The 16,893-nt window shown below is 47.5% G+C and overlaps 1 protein-coding gene across 1 annotated transcript in view; it reads right to left on the reverse strand.

The window, feature by feature from the left end:
- Positions 1-16,893, reverse strand: part of GABBR2 (gamma-aminobutyric acid type B receptor subunit 2) — a 348,641-nt gene that overhangs the window by 2,999 nt on the left and 328,749 nt on the right. The window contains exons 14-18 of the mRNA XM_025432171.3: positions 16,482-16,592; positions 11,877-12,101; positions 9,313-9,495; positions 6,618-6,747; positions 2,783-2,900 (exon numbers count right to left, since the gene is read on the reverse strand). Of these exons, the coding sequence (XP_025287956.1) occupies positions 2,783-2,900; positions 6,618-6,747; positions 9,313-9,495; positions 11,877-12,101; positions 16,482-16,592 (767 nt within the window). The remainder of the gene's footprint in view (positions 1-2,782; positions 2,901-6,617; positions 6,748-9,312; positions 9,496-11,876; positions 12,102-16,481; positions 16,593-16,893) is intronic.

Raw genomic sequence — 16,893 nt, forward strand, 5'->3', positions numbered from 1 at the left:
CCCCCTGCCTTGCCAGGACCTCAGCCGTTTCTGCTGGGCTGATTCCAGCCAAGACAAGGTTCCTTCCTTGTCTTTCAGCTTCCTTGGTGACTAGTGTCACCTTTCCAACCTTGTGGGGGCGGGGAGGGTACAACCTTGCCTAAGATCTCTTGCCTAATTCTCCAGGTGAAACTTCCACTGGCCCTGCACCCAAACCCTGCCCTCTGGCGGCTGGTTTCTCCTAAAACGCTGCTTATGGCCACTTTTCCTTGCCTTTGCACATGCTCTTCCCCCAGCCCGGGATACTTTCTCTACCTCCCGATCCCGATGAACTGTTTTCCCTTCACTATCCAGTTTAAACTCAAAGAATGAGCTCCTTCTGCCTCCGAGCTCCCAGAGTTTGGGTGAATTTGCAGAAGCACAGCCAGAGAAGCCCCAAGGCGAGGTGGAGGTGGGGGTGGTATGGGACTCTGCGCAGGGAGGGGGAAAGGCAGCTGCTTTCTGACTCCCTTTTCACTGCCACAGTCTTTGGGCCCAAGTTCCCATCAGAGCTGCCCCAGGCCAAGAAGTCACCTTGACTGTAGAAAAGGTTGCTTGATGGTGGGGGGGCAGGGGGCAGGATGTGTTCTGCTCAGCTGCATCTTGTGTGGTTCTCTCTCATACCTGGGAAGCTGCATTCTCAGAATCCTTAGGCCTCCTTGTGTCTTCAGTGTCTGACTGCTCAAGTGAGGACCTCCCCTCACCCCCTACCCTCAGCTCTTCAAAAAAAAAACCAAAACAAAACCAAAACCAAAAACAAAAACAAAAAAACAAAAAACCCCACAAAAACCCACAAAAAAAGCCCAGTAGGTAAAAGAAGGATTGCTATTCCTATTATAAAGGCTAGGGAAGGGTACAGGGTTTATGTAACTTACTAAGAGGAAACAAAGCCAGAACTGGGGAAGGTGGGGCTCCTGCTTCTTCTGGAAAACCGCAGTGCTTTGTGAGGAAGGCAAATCAACTCATCCCAACAGGCGTGCCCCTGGTGTGTATATTTGGCACGGATGGGGTCCTGACACGGATGGGGATGGATGCAGTGCTGCCCCCACTCCCTAAGGACCTGTTCGTGGGAGAGTTTCTACCAAGGACATGTCACAGGTGCTCACGAGGTTAGTGTGTTGGAGTTCTCCTTTTGAAGTTCAAGTTGAACCTGTGTAACCTGAGCTATGATCTACTCTTTAACACAAGAGGGTGCTGGCAAAGAGTCCAGGAATGGGGAGCTGAGGAAGAAACTCTTTATCATGGGATAAAAGGGCCCTGTCCAGGCTCCTGGGAAGGGTTATCTGCCTGGGCAAGGTGGACATCTGTCTATGGCTCTCAGAGCCATGGCATGTTGCTGTCCGCAGGTCCTGGTTTATGTTGTCATTCATTCAACAGACACTTGCCAAACACCGACTCAGTGCCAGAACTTGCACTCAGTCCAAGGGGCATGGGAGGGGCTCATACTTTATCCTCAAGGTGCTTACACTCTAGCGGAGGGTACTAATAAGCAAACCACTGACGACTGCCATATAACCATCAGTAATTGTTCTGGAGCCAATGAAACCTTGGAGCTAACTGGGTTGAGAGACTATTGGCTCTAACACTAAATGGCCCCAAATTACACTACAGTCGGTGATCTGGCTGTCTTTGGTGCTTGTCACTTCCCAGGGACCAAGTTTCAGTGCTGACATTTTTTTAAAAAAAGATTTAATTAATTAACTTGAGACAGCGAGTGCACAAGACAGCAAGCAGGGGAAGGGGCAGAGGGAGAGAGAGAGAGAATATCAAGCAGACTTCATGCTCGGTGTGGAGGCCATTGTGGGGCTCGATCTAATGACCTGGAGATCATGACCGGAGATGAAATCAAGAGTCGGGCACTTAACCAACTGAGCCACCCACGATGGTGCCATCAGTGTTGACATTTCTAATCTCTGCTTCCAAGATGCTCTAAGCAAGGAAGAACTAAAAATTGCCAGTGGGATCAAAGCTAACAGAGATGTCCAAGTCTTTGCTTAGATGTCACCTTCTCATTGGATCTTCTCCGATTGCTCTGTTTAAGATTACAATCTCTAACGCCTTTCCCTAATTTATTTTTCTCCAAAGCACTTACAATTTAATACACCAGATTTTGCTTTTTTAATGAAGTTATTATGTCATTGGATAAAATAAGCTCTGTGAAGGAAGGCATCTTTGTTATTCATTCAACAGACACTTGCCAAAAACCGACTCAGTGCCAGAAGCTGCACTGAGTCCAAGGGACATGGGAGGGGCTCATATCTTATCCTCAAGGTGCTTAGACTCTAGCGGAGGGTACTAATATGTAAACCACTGACGGCTGCCATATAACTAATCAATAATTGTTTACTGCCAATAACAATCAGTAATTGTTCTGGAGCCAATGAAGCCAGTGGGATCAGTTTTCTTCACTTTAACATCTGACACATAGTAGGTGTCAGTGAATAGTTATGGATTAAGTGCATTTAGCAAGGTTAAGCTTTATATATAACGAAGGCAGTGTGCCTCAGTGGTTTCGATGATGGGACAGACCTGGGTTTAAATTTGATCTCCTGCACTTAGAAACTGGGTGAGCTTTGATAAGTCATTTCCCCTTTCTGAATATTCGTTTTCTCATCTGTAAAATGAGCATTGTAATTTGACCTGTGTCATGAGGTTGCTGTGGACTTCAAAAAAAATAATGCATGGGAAAATGTGGTGCAGATGGAAACTGCTGTGCATGAGTAACATGCTCTTTCACAAGAATTCTAGAGGAGAAAGTACTTACTGTTCTGGGGAGTTTATGTCTTCTATAGGATCTTTGCATGTTCGAGAGGGCTCTGTTGTGTTCCACTGTAGCTGGGGATTTTGATCGAGGTGATTTTTTAAAATGGCCTTTCCCCCATCTGAATGCAAAACAACAATATCACAATACATTCTGTTAACTTCATTAAAAAAATGCAGTCATTGGGATGCTGCCCAAGGAGAGAGAATGCAAAAGAGCCTTATTATCCCTCTGGAGCTGTGGTTTCTGCAGTAGTTCTCTCAAGACTAAGGCAATGAACCCAAAAGTTTCCACCCAGGGATGGAAGTGGCTTCCTGGGAATTTCTTTTCTCCAAGAAAAAAGGGAGGAAATCCAGTCGACCAATGTAAGCAACATAACTTGGACATGAAAAGTTCTAATATACAAAAGCCTTTTTCACTGGTGCACAGGGATGTAATGACAAAGGAAATAACCCTCCAAGGTAAAATATATATCCATAAGACTGCCAAAGACTGAAAGAATAATAATAGTCAGTAAACTGATAGTGGGAATTTAAATTGGTGTAATCTTTTTGGAGGTCACTGTCAATAAGCATCGAACACTAAAAAATAGTATGTATCTTTTACCCAGAATTTTTACTTCAGGGAGTTATCCTAAGGAAATAATGAAGGTAGTGTGTGAAATTATACATAAGATGTTCACATCAGCATTGTTTATAATATAAAGAAGTGGGGACTAATCTGAATTTTTCAAGTAATAACGGATAAATTACAACTTATGTATGTATGGGGGCTCCACTGAAAGAAATACTGTGTAGGCACAAAACATGATGATGTGGGTGCTTTCAACCCTCTGTGCTTCAGAACTACCTGGAGAGATTTAAAGGAATATTGAATACAAAATATTCAACCCCCCCTCCCCACCGAGGGGTTTGGAGGAGTACTGGGGTTTTGTAGATTTTTTTGCAGTGGGTCACTTAGTGAATGTCATTTTGCCCCCATGTGAGGACAGTGGGTCCTCTTTAGTCATGGATTCTGTATTTGTGAACTCGTCTACTCACTCAAATTTATTTGCAACCCCCAAATCAATACTGGTAATGCTTTCAGGGCCATTTGCTGACACACACACAGTGTTGAAAATTCACATTGCCCTCATGGTTAACAGCATTATAACGCATGCATAAGTGCAAGAAGGCTGTGATGTGTCTGATGAAGAAAATATATGCGTTAGATGGGCTTCATTCAGGCATGCATTATAGTGCTAATGAATAGTGTTAATGAATCAACAATATATTAAATAAGATGTCTTCAGACAGAAACACACATGCAACAAAGTTGTGCATTGATTGGTTGACCAAAATGTCAACCTGAGAAAGCCTTGCAGGAACCAAACCTTGTATTTCGCCCAGGAGTAGTGGTTCAGTATTCACTAATTAATTCACGGTTCACAGCAACTTTATCAAATGTGATAAAGTTGAATGCATGTTCTTAGAATATGGAAGGAACTACTGGGTCATAACAATTTCAAATTCAACCAGCAATGTTTGAGAATGCCCATTTTCCCAATTGTGTCCACAAACTGCAATATTTTGATCTCTTGTCTTTGCCAGTCTCATTGGTGAAAATGGTATCTCACTAAAAATTTCATCTGCATTTAAAAATGAACTTTATTGATTTATTTGAGAGAGAGAGAGCGCTCACAAGTGAGCATGGGATGGGACAGGGCACCAGCAGTGGGGTGGGCGAGGGTCAGGGAAGCACACTCTCTGTTCAGCAGGAAGCCCATTCCCAGGACCCGGAGATCATGACCTGAGGTGAAGGCAGATGCTTAACTGACTGAGCCACCCAGGGATCCCTCATCTGCATGCTTTTACTGAGGAGAGAGCTTGAGCATCTTTCCATAAACATATGGACCTCTTGCACTTCCTTCTGTGAGAACTCTCTTTTGCCCATTTTTCTTCTGTTATTGGGCTTTTTAAAAATTAATTTGCATATAGTTGTATATACTTCATATAAATGATATAAAATTTCTCGCATATGTAAGAAAATAAGCTCATTTCCTGAGTTACAATATTTTTTTGGCTTAGTTTGTTTGATTTTTTGACTATTTATGGTGGCTTTTGTGTTGTTAAATTTTTTTATAGTTAAATTTATCAATTTTTTCAATTGTGGTTTCTGTGTTTTACATCAAACTGAGAAAGGCCTTCCTTTGCTGAGATTATTATTATTATTATTATTATTAAAGATTTTATTTATTCATAGAGCCAGAGAGAGAGAGAGGCAGAGACACAGGCAGAGGGAGAAGCAGGCTCCATGCAGGAAGCCCGACGCAGGACTCGATTCAGGGTCTCCAGGATCACGTCCTGGGCTGCAGGCGGCGCTAAACCGCTGCGCCACCGGGGCTGCCCCTTCGCTGAGATTATTAAAAAAAAAAAAAATTCTCCTGTGGTTTCTTTTAGTTCTTTCATGGTTTCACTTTTTACATTTAAATCTTTTATCCAGCTAGACTTTATTTTTCTGTTAGGTGTGAGGTAAGAATTTAACTTTATTCTTTTCCAGATGGCTATCCACTTATCCCTATTAAATTTATTGAATAATTCATTTCCTTCCACTACTTTGAAATACCCACCTTTTCCAGATACTAAAATTACTGTGAATAATTTTTATTCTTTCAATTTACTTGTTACTTATCTTAATTTAAACTTTTTTTGCAATCAACACCTTACATAGTAAGAATTTTATAAGAATACTTATTACTTATGTAATTAGAATAAAAGAAACTGTAAAAAACCAAAAAAAAGAAGCTGAAGATTTTTCATTGTTGTAAAAAATAATTTTATAGCAAATCAATGAATAAATGCCAACAAAATGCAAACAACAGAGAAGTATATTAAATGAAATGTAAGAAGAATTCCTTCTCTGCACATACTGTTCCTTTTCATACAGGGGGATACTGTTTACCATCTGGTGTTTGTTCTTCAAAGCCTTTTTTAAAAATGCACTTAACACACATACCACACGTGTACACGTGTGTGCATTTATGTGTATTGTAATGCTAGCCTTCACCTTGCTATTTCCACTTGGAGAGCTCTCCATATTTGTACAAATAGATCCACCCCATTATGCACCTTGTTTGGTTGCATCATAATGAATGAAACCGCCCTAAATGCTGAACATTTAAGTTAATTCCAGTTTTTCTCACCTACAAATAATGTTGTGATGAACACCACCCATATACTTTTTGCCCATGTGGGAGTATTTCCCAGGGGCAAGATCTCACCAGTGGAAATGCTAATCAAGAGGTTTAACATCTAAACATTTGGATGTGCCTGACTGACTTCCAACATTGCAGGAGAATGCCTCTTTCTACACACCCTTAACAACATTGGTGATCTCCAAAAATTTTGCTGAAATGTAGGGTAAGACTGGATTGTGTTATTTTGGTTTGCATTGCCAAGTGGCTGGTGGGATTGAGTGTCACGTCGTATCTAACTGACCACTCCTTTCCCATATGGTGAGAAGGCACATTCGAAACTGTGGAATGTCTCTGGGAGATGTAAGGTAAACTATTCATTAAGAACAATGTGCCTCCAATCAGAACCCTGGGATTGCTGGCCGTGTCAGGTACATGCGCCACTGGAATCCAGGAGACTGAGAGACAGAAGCCCCGGCTCTAGGAGGGCAGGACTTCAAACGGACACCGAACTGTGGATTCCAGATACTCCAGCTGCGCCTGTGTGGCTTCCGATAATCCCCACCCCCTCTCTGAGCCTCAGTTTCTCTGTCGGGAAGGTGGAAGATGGCCAGCTGGTGTGTGATACCCAGGTCCCCACATTGCAGGGACGCCGTCTCCTCCTACCTGTGCCCTCCGTGAAGTTCCCAAGGTGGAGGATGTCGTTAAGCTCTTGGTAGTGGCTCTGTTTAATGTACGTGGTCTTTTCTGGTGTGTCCTGCAGCTGCATAGTGACCTCTTCCAAGTCTTTATCCAGCTAGAAGACAAAGGCTCCAGCTGAGTCAGAGCCCCTGACCCAGCCCTTCCCCCAGCTCACAGGCACATGGGACTGGGCCTCAGGCAGGCTTCTGGAGGATGAGAGAGACCGCTGCCGGCTGGGGCAGAGCTGCAGAGGGCCCCTGCTGGCTGCTGCTGCAGGAGGAGCTGGGGAGGGGAGGGCTTTGCAGCGATGTGTCCAGTGCAGGCTTGTGCCTTGAGGGAACAGCTGGGCAAGCCCAGGGAGGTAGGGTGGTGTCAGAGTACAGGCTCTGAAGTTGGACAGGCCTCGGGGCAAACCCAGGGCTGCTCCTTACCATCTGTGTACGGGCTTGTGAGAGACTGAGTCTGACTTCCTTCATCTGCAGAATGAGGTAATAATAGTACCTACCTCCTGTGGTTATTATGGAGATTAAATGAGGCAACGCACTTAAAGTTTAGCCCAGTCCTTGACACATCGTGAGGGGAACCTGCTACTACAATAAAAGTACTACAATTGTTGTTGATACCCAGCAGGGGAGGACAGATCTGTGGGCTGGTCAGCTGTGAGTCGCACATGGACACTGAAGCTCAAGACCGTAGGTGCTCCTCTAGAGGATGGACTGCAGTTGCCTTCAGGTCATAGAAAAGTCGAATGCAAGCCCTGGGGCACTTTAGCCCTTGAAAAACCTGGTGTGTGTGCATGTGAGTGTGAGTGTGTGTGCGTGCGTGTGCATGCGGATGTGCTGGGGACATGGTGGTAACTGGGGAAGGCGGTGGGCATTCTACTATAGTATAAGGGAAAGAAACTTATAAACTGTAAAGTGTTGTTCTAATGTCAAGAGCACAGTCATTAATTTTTAAATAAGTTTCAAGGGAGAGATACATTTTGTGTGTGTGACTCAAACAGCAGGGCAGGCATCAGAGAAGGCCCAATTGTAATTTGATCCCAGGAAAAACAACCCAACATTTTAGGGATTTTTTTTTTCTTTTTTTTCTTTTTTTTTTTTTTCATTTTAGGGATTTGACACTGGCTTCAGTTTCAGGTTTCCTGAAGTGAGTGAACTCTTTTTGCTGGAGTATGCAAGTAAAAGTCAAGTGTCAAGTTAGGGTAGTTCTAGTCACAGAGAGGTCTGATATTAAAGCAGAACCAGCCATGGGCTTTGAAGGACAGAAACCTTTCCTACTTTGCTCTGGGGTCTAATGGGGGGCTATCTCATCCTAAACCATCAGGTTTAGATGCGCAGAACTCTGTCGTAGATCTTTGTGACAGACTAAATGTGAGCGCCCCAAAAGGCTACGGATCTAGCAAATGGAATGCCCAGTCACATCTGAATTGCAGATAACAATGAATCATTTGTCTAGTGTAAGTATATCCCAAATTCTGTATGGGTCATCCTTATACTAAAAGTATGATTGGCTGTCTGAAATTCAAATTTCACTGGGGCGTCCTGTATCTACTCTGGCAACCCCAGATCCCACTTCTTCCTCACGACTGTCCAGCTAGAGACCACATTTCCCAGCCTACCTTGTGTCTAAGTGTGATCATGTTAAGTTCTTGCCAAGGTAACTGGAGCAGACCCAAAAGGTGCACAAATTTTGTATTACTTGCTTATCTCTTGTGTGGACTCCCTCTTCCCTTCCTGAGACATGTGGAACAGGCCATGCCTTCCACCCAGTTTTAACTGTCCTGGTGAGGAACAGACCCTGGGGAGTGGCAAACAGCAAGTGTGAATGAACCTCATTCAGCCATGGCCATGGAGGCAGAGCTGCCTGCCAACCTGGATCAATCTCCTGAGGACTATTAGGTGAGAGAAATATTTTCTTTGGGCCACTTCATTTTGGGACCTCTTTGTTACAGTAACTTAGCAAGTATCCTTGCCCCTTGCCAACACACTCCTTTGTTTCTTCCCCATCCCACTCATTAAATAAGGGTTTCTCTGTGAAGCACATGCTTTCAGACCATAGGCCAGTCACATACCTGGACTCAAAGAGAAGGGTGAAGAAGGGGTGGATAATTTGGTCTCCCCTCTCAGGTACAGAAAGTCCAGAATTTGAGGTCTGGCTTGGGCACAAAGGAATCTAGGTATAGCCTCCCTGGAATTCTATAGAAAGAGTTAAGGACCCTCAAGACAACAGTGAGGTCCACTTCAGCAATCTCTCCTGCCTGAAAAGTTTCTCTTCACCCCCTCCTGTCTTGCTGTACATCATATGGATGAGGGTGGTTATTGGGTTGTGAGAGTGAAAAATTAAGGGGAGGGGTCCCCCACACACTTAGGAAGCTCCCATAATCTGGGAGCTCACAAATCTCTAAGAACTCCTTGCTTTCTGAGGGTGTCTTGAATTGAGGCATTGCTGGACTCTACGAGCCTGGGCCTGGTGAGTGGATTCTGACAAACTGCCTCTGTCCAGTGCACGGCCCCCCTGGTTCTCATGGCTGTAATCCCAGCACATGGGACTGCACAGCCCGATGCGGGGGGGGGGTGGTTCTTAGAAGGGGGTCGAGATTGGGTGGGGCAGCTCTGAGAAGCCCTGCATTAGGACAGAGGGAGGCTGGGGCCCTGGCTGCCAGTGCTGGCGGAGCTACCTCTGTGATCTTCATTCGTAGGCGATGGTTTTCAGACTGCAGGCCCTCCAGGCGGGACGTGCTTGCTTGGTTCACGCTGGTGACTGAGGTGGACGTTTTAGAATCTTCCTTCTTCTGATTCTGAGTGAACTGGAATCGCCTGTTCTGAGTCGCTGCGTCTGGGTTTGTTCTCAGAGTGATAAGCTGAAAGGACAAGGTGGAGCTGAAGAGAGAAGCCAGAGGTCCTCCCCCCGCACCATCTCCCGTCCACTCCGCCGCAGCAGGTCCTGCGCTGGAGGCAGCGTGGATGCACGCTGGGAGTCTGGAGCCCTGGGCTCAGACTGGTCTCTGCCACCTGCTTGCCTGTGACCTTGGGCAGGCCCCTCCCCCCTCTCGCTGAGTCTCAGTTTCTTTCCTTTTTTTTTTTTTTTTTTAAGATTTTATTTATTCATTCATGAGAGACACACAGAGAGAGGCAGGGACATAGGCAGAGGGAGAAGCAGGCTCCCTGCAGGGAGCCCAATGCGGGACTCGATTCCAAGACTCCGGGATCACGACCTGAGCCAAAGGCAGACACTCAACCACTGAGCCACCCAGGCATTCCTCAGTTTCCTTCCTAATCAGCAGAAGTCTGGTCTCCTGATCCTGACTCCACCTGCATCCCAACCACCCCGTGGAGCCCACCAGCTCCCCTTCGGCCTGATGCCAGCTGAGCCTCACTCTGCCTTGGGCCTCATTCTGCATGGAAAATAACCCTGAGGGTGACATTGGAAGACAGTGGATGGAGGCAAATGAAGGCTTCTCTTACTGGAACCATTGGTGAGTGTTGAGGACAGACCGGTGACCAGCTCGGTCATGGACAAAAGCATTGTTAGAGGAGAGATAAGGCTGCTGCTTGATCCTGATCTTACTCATTTCTTCAAGAAACACTCCTGCTTTGACATGGGCCTGCTCTGGAGAGCAGGGGCTGAGGGAGCTAGGACCCCCATCTCCCAGGACCCCATGGTCTAGAGGCCAGAAGTATCGAGGGCAGGCTGGGCTGTGGGTGCTATGGGCCTGGGCTGGGCTCTATGCAGGGCTCGAGGGACAGTGACAGAAGGGAATTTAAGGGGGGCAAGAAGTGGCCTATGCAAATTGGGGGGCAGGGTGAAGAGAGGGGTGCTTAGGAAGAAGAGCAGTTTGGATGGTGCACACGGTTCTCTGGGAGACTGGAGGGGACCCAAGGGCCCTAAAAGGCAGCCCGGTATCGGGAACTTGATTCCGGAACCAGGAGGGCAATGAGGAGCTCCCGAGGTTGACAAAGGAGAGGGACACGGTCAGAGCTGGGCTTGGAGCCATCTGGCATCTTTGACCGGAATCAAAGAATGTCAGAGTGCGGGCAGCGAGGTCTTAGCGTTGGCCCAGAGCCTGGGTGGGTGTGACAGACAGAGAAGGAAGGCATATAGGGCAGCAGTGCTCAGGGGAAGCTGCCACGTGGGGACTGACTAGATGCGGGGCCACGGGCGGCCTGTTTAGGGTACAGTGGTCCCGACTGATCTCCTGGCCCACCCCCCCCGACCGTACTCCAAGGCATGCCCCACCCCACCCCACTCAGGCCAATGATTCCCTCCACCCTCTCTGTTTCCCGTTCTTCCCTGATGCTGAGACCAGCTTCCTGCAGGGACTCCCGAGATGCCGGAGCCTCTGGTTCACCTGCCCACTGCCGGGAAGGTGAAGGTTTGAAAAATACTTCTCAGGCTGGTCTTGGAGGTCAGTGCTTCAGATGAATGCGACATGTCAGTGGCTGCCAAAAGTGGTCATTTAGTACTTTTTCCCACTAATACTACTTCTGAGGGCCTGTCTGAAGAGTGTGGCCAGAAGCGGGGATCATGTGTTATGTGGAGAAAAGAAGTTCATTTATAACATAAAAGATCTGGAAATGGCTGTAATGCTCATCAATAAGGGAATCAAATGGACAAGAAAACATGGAGCATGCCCTCCCATTGGTGGTTATGACTGTGAGAAATACAAAGGAGAAATTCATAGTGGAAAAGGCAAACTATGAAATAATACGTGAGCTATAATCAGAGCTGTAACTGAGAAAGTTCACTAACCATTTAAAAAAGACTGGGAGGGGCACCTGGACGGCTCAGTCAGTTGAGTGTCCAACTCCTGATTTTGGCTCAGGTCATGATCTCAGGGTCCTGGGATGGAGCCCTGCACTGGGGCTCTGTGTCAGCGGGGAGTCTGCTTCTTCCTCTCCCTCTGCTCCTCCCCCTACTCTCTCTCTTCGGTGCTCACATACATGTGTGTGCACTCTTAAATAAATAAACAACATATTAAAAAAAAGACTGGAAGGAAACATCAAAAATACGTAGTTTTTAGTAAAAAACTAAAACAAAACGTTGACAGTGATAGTTTTTGGGTGGCGAGACTGGAAAATCTGATTTTTACTTGTTTGCATTTCCTAACTTTCCGTGATGTGAACTATAATCATCACAAGCAGAGAAAGCGTAGAACTGCCAGGAAGTGTAGGAAACTAGCAGTCCCCTGGGCAGGGTCAGAGGCCAGAGGTCGGACGGCAGGATGCGGAGGGCGGGCCGTACCTTGGGCACGAACACCAGGCAGAGGGTGATGGTGCTGCAGAAGATGATGACCAGGGCGACGATGCAGAACTGCACGTTGGGCTGGTCCCGGGTCAGGAAGGAGACGGCGGCCCCAATGATGCACATGATCCCCACGTTGTAGACGCTCATCCCGATGTACTTACTGTCGTTGAGGGCAGGGATGCTGACGTTGCGTGTCTCCCAAGCCAAGAAGCAACCGAACAACTGAAATGGTGAGCGGAGAGGGGAAGTGGTCATTATCCCGTGGTGGCACATACCTGCTGCTCTGAGAAGGGGGGCTGGGAGCTTTGCCGTGGGCCGGGTCTTCTGGATGTCACCCCGGGTCTCCACTGGTGGCCCTGGGTTGAGTCCTGCTGAGGAAATGCAGACTGGGGATGTTACAGCATCTGGTTCTCCTGCGCCCCAATATTGGTTCACATATAGCAGGCCGTGGTGGGAAGGCTTCCAGAGACATGATTATGACAACCTCCCCTTGCTCTAGGGAGAACACTGAGGCCCAGAGAGGAGGAAAGGGCTTGTCCAAGGCCACACAGTCATACAGGGGCAAAAGTGAATTGTTTCTAGAAGTTCAGTCCCGTGTTTTTTACCACTAAATAAGACAGAGGCCCCATGTCTGGGACTTCTATTACCTGTCAGTGCACAAAGTCACTCAGAATAGAGACTATATATCCTAACTGTCCTGAGGCTAGGTGTGGTGTATGAGAAGGTTCAGGACAAGTTCTGGTTAGTATCTGTAAAGGGGAACTGTGTTCCTTTTCTTCCTTCCTAGTAGATGGAGTGGAGTGTGATAGGTGGAGCTTGAGCAGCCATCTTAGACCAAAAAGTCATCTTAGTCTACAATGTGGGAGCTATATGATGAAGATGGGGGAGACACAAGGTCCAAGGAGCTGAGGTCCTGGGTACCCCCACCAGCCCTAGATTGCTCATTTGAGGAGGAAGTTAACTATCTCTTTAACCACTATTATTTTGGGTTTCCTGTCACTTATAACTCTACTCCTAACTAATACATCTCCCAACAGAAATGGACCAGGTAGAGGTCCAGTGTGATCTGAAGCAGGATGTGGAGGGTTTAGACTCCTTGGGTGGTCTAAAGGGAGGGCAGATTGAGGAGGAAGTGCAGATGGAATGGCAGGCAGAATGGTAGTGGGGGTCGGGGGGCGAGCTGACCAGCATGCTGACCAGGCAGGGGCTTTGGCTGCAGTCCAGCCCTTTCAGGAGGCCTTTCTCCAAAGACCCCTCTTCCCTCTGACCTCACCACTGCAACTCAGGGCATCCAAAGCTGCATGAGCCACTTAATATCACACTGAGGGCTTCTGTTTTCAGGTTCGACTTAGAATGGCAGCATGGTGCCATGTAGTGAAGGGTCAGGGGCACAAGGATGGAGGAGCTGTAATCTGCTGCTTTTCGTCGGCTGTGTGACTTTGGGCAAATCACTTCACCTCTCAGGGCCTTAGTTTCACGGTCTGTGGAATGGAGATAATAATAATAATACCATCTCACAGGGTTTGTGTCCAGATGAAATGAGAGGATGGCTGTGAAAGCATTTTGTAAACCAAAGTGCCCAGTACAAGAGTCGGTTATTTTGTAATTGGTATTATTTATACAACCATGGTTGCTTTCCTCTCCTTTTCTGTAAGTGTATTATATCATAGACTGATTTATTATTATCATTTAAAACATTTTTTTATTTAAAACATTTTTTAAAGATTTTCTTTTTTTTAAAAGTAATCTCTATACCCAATGTGAGGCCCCAAACTACAATCCCAAGATAGTCACATGCTCCACTCACTGAGCCAGCCGGGCACCCAGACTGATTTATTTTTTTAAAGATTCCTTTTAAAATGGGGAACCAGAAGCCCAGGAAGCAGATACCAAGTGAGGAAAAGAACCCAACGGCTGTTGAAAGCCTTGCTTTGTGCCGGTTTCTCCGTGTGTGTGGTCCCTTCAGTCTCACAGTGGCTGTGCCAGCAGGGCCTGGCTGTCCACATCTTCTAGGGGAAGAAGCAGGGGCTGGACAAGGCTAAGTGACCTGCCCAGGGGCCCACAAACCATCATGAGAGTCTCTACCAGTTGTTAAATGTGGGCAAGTTTGGAGACCTGGTGGTTGGCTGCAAAATCTCTGAAGAGTGTCAGAAGGAAACAGTAACTTGTTCCTAGGCCTTCAAGGAGTAGAATGAGGGTTCATGGGCACAAGTTACATCGAGGCGGATTTTAGCTGAGGATGAGGAAGAGCTTTCTAGAAAAGCAACCTGCCTATAGTGGGTTAAATGGGGGCTCTAAAAGACAAGTCACATCCCAATCCACAGAGACTGAATATTTGGGGAAAGGGTCTTTGCAGATATGACTAAGAGTCCTGAGATGAGATCCTCCTGGATTATTCAGGTGAGCCCTAAATCAAATGCCAAGTGTCCTCACAAGAGCCACACAGAGGAGAGACATGGAGAGGAGATGGCCACGTGAAGATGGAGGTGGAGATTGGAGGGATGCGGCCGCAGGCCAAGGATGCCTGCAGCCATCAGCTGCCGTGGAGAGGCAGGAAGCATTCTCCCTAGAGTCTCTGGAGGGGGCATAGCTCAACCTTGGTCTTAGACTCCTGGCCTCCAGAGCAGTGAGAGAAGAAATGTGTGTTGTTTCAAGCCAGTCTGCGTTTACCAGTTTGCGGTGATTCGTGACTGCAGCCACAGGACACTGATACAGCATCCATGATGCCACAGGTCACAGTTAGGCAGGTGAACTCCCATCCCTGGAGGTGTGGCAGCAGTGACTGAATGAATGGGGATGTCGGGGATGCTCAGCGTGGGCTGGGAGTGCCGAAACTCTGAGAGGGGAGAGTGGGCCTCAGGGCTGGGCACTCTCTCTCCAGCCTTGAAATTCTGTGGTTTCAGAGAGGAGGCACTAGGAGCTAGAATTTTAGTCACAAACCCTAGGGGCCAGGAGGACTGAGGACAATTCCTTGCACACACTGGAAATAGTAACACACTTGTGCTGCTAAATACAGCTTTTATGGACACGATCCAGCTGAAGGTATTAGCTTCACAGGAAGAGATACAGTCATCTCCAGCCACTTTTGCAAGTAGGTGGAGAAGATAATGGATGGTCAAGACATTACAGATAAATGCAGTTTAAAGAGTCAATCGGATTCCCCATAATCTAATTTCACAGAGTCTCAGGATCGGGGGACCTGGAGCTAGAAGGGTCCTGGAGCATCTGGCTTCAGTCTCATTCTTCAGCAAGGGCTGGGGCCTCAATTGTGGGTACCACATGCTTCCTGTGAAGGGGGCGTCTTCCTTCCTAGGGGGCACCACCACCTCTGCGGCCACTGCTCTATTGTACAAAATCCTTCTTTAATGTGGACTTGAAAGCCGCCCTCTGGCAACTTTGCCCACTGATGATGGATCTGTCTTCAGGTCTATGCCACCTGTCTCTCACAACTCCGGTGACCATGTCTCCTGAGTGCCCATCTCTAAGTCTAGGGCTGTTGGCCAGTCCTCAAAGTCCCATTTCCACTCTGGGAGCCTCCTGTGGACACCTTCTGGGGCATTACTTTGTGGGGCCCAGATTGCGGTTCAGCGGTCCTCATAGATTCCCTATGGAAACTAGTTTCAACTAGTATGAAGTGGGGGACACTCTCTGCCTAGGGTCTCCTAGCACATGCTCTTCTGGTGTGTGGCCCCTCAGAAACAGTTCTCCGAAGCAGCAGCAGGTATGGATGCATTTGAGCAATACAAGAAATCCCAATTTATATGAGTTTTGGAGAGGGCTTCATTCTTGGCTCTAAGCAGAGGCTACAAAGACGTGGATGGTGGCTTGACTTTCCTATGGCAAGACCTGAGGAGGGTACGGGAGCTGGTTTCCTTCACTGGAGGGTGCTCGCTTCGGCAGCACATATACTAAAATCCTTCACTGGAGGGATTTTAGGGGAGGCGCAGTTTGCATAGGATTGGAGAGAAGCTTCAAGGGTGAGTGTGGGATAAGGTGGGGTGTGGCGGCCCTTTCAAGTCTTTCCAGAAGTGTGGGGTGGCCTTGGTATGTGACCTTTGATCACAGATCTAACAGATCTTTGATCTAACAAATGGGTAGAGTGGAAAGAGTACTGGGGTTGGAGGTTGGAGGTTACCAGGTGCCCTTTAAACTCTCTGAGCCTGACCTTCCCCATCTATAAGATGAGGATGATTCCACTCACCTCCCACAGATTTTGAGAGAATCCAGTAAAATGTGGGATGTGAGCGTGTGCTAGATGCTGACAGACTGCTGTTCTGGGAGTATCATGGTGGTCGACGCGAGGCCAACTAACAGGTTTTGGGATTACTCTGTGGTTAAGCTCTTGAATCTGCCACTTACTAGCTTGAGTGACCTCGGGCAAACCAAGCCTCATCAGCCTCATCAGTGAAATGGGGGTATAATCTGCACCTATCTCAGAGGGTTGTTGTGGGAATTGAGAGAACATGTGGCGAACACGGAGGTAGGCTGGTAAGTGCTTCATCCTGGGGGTCCTGTTTATTTCTACGTTCACAGAGGCCCCTGGGAGAGAGAGCTCTGACAGAGAAGCAGCCCCCCAACCTCTGCCTTCTGCTCTGCACCTACCATGAGAAGCCCCTTGTAGGCATAGACGATGCCAAGCCAGATGGTCATGTGGGTGTTCTCACAGTGCTCCAGGAGAGGGCGGATAGAGATGTCCCGTCCTGCTGGGTCCGGCTGTGCAAAGAGAAAACAGAAACCCACGGGTGGCACTGGGCACCTTTCCAGCAGCCAGGGCCCCATCTGACGGCCACCTTCCCTCCCATGAGCTACAGCCAGTCTTTTGTCCAGGAGGCCTTTTGGACTCCTCTTCCATGTTTCCATGAGGCTGCCTTATATTTGTTGGTCATGATTCAGCCCTGCACCCTAGTTATCTGTGCTCTTCATGCCTTTCAAACATGAGTCAGATCTCCTGAGGGTAGGGAGTGGGTCACTTCCTGTGCTTCTAGTACTTAGCTTAAGACCTGGCCCAGAGCAT

This window comes from Canis lupus, chromosome 11, assembly GCF_003254725.2.
Source record: "Canis lupus dingo isolate Sandy chromosome 11, ASM325472v2, whole genome shotgun sequence".
Lineage (NCBI taxonomy): Eukaryota > Metazoa > Chordata > Mammalia > Carnivora > Canidae > Canis > Canis lupus.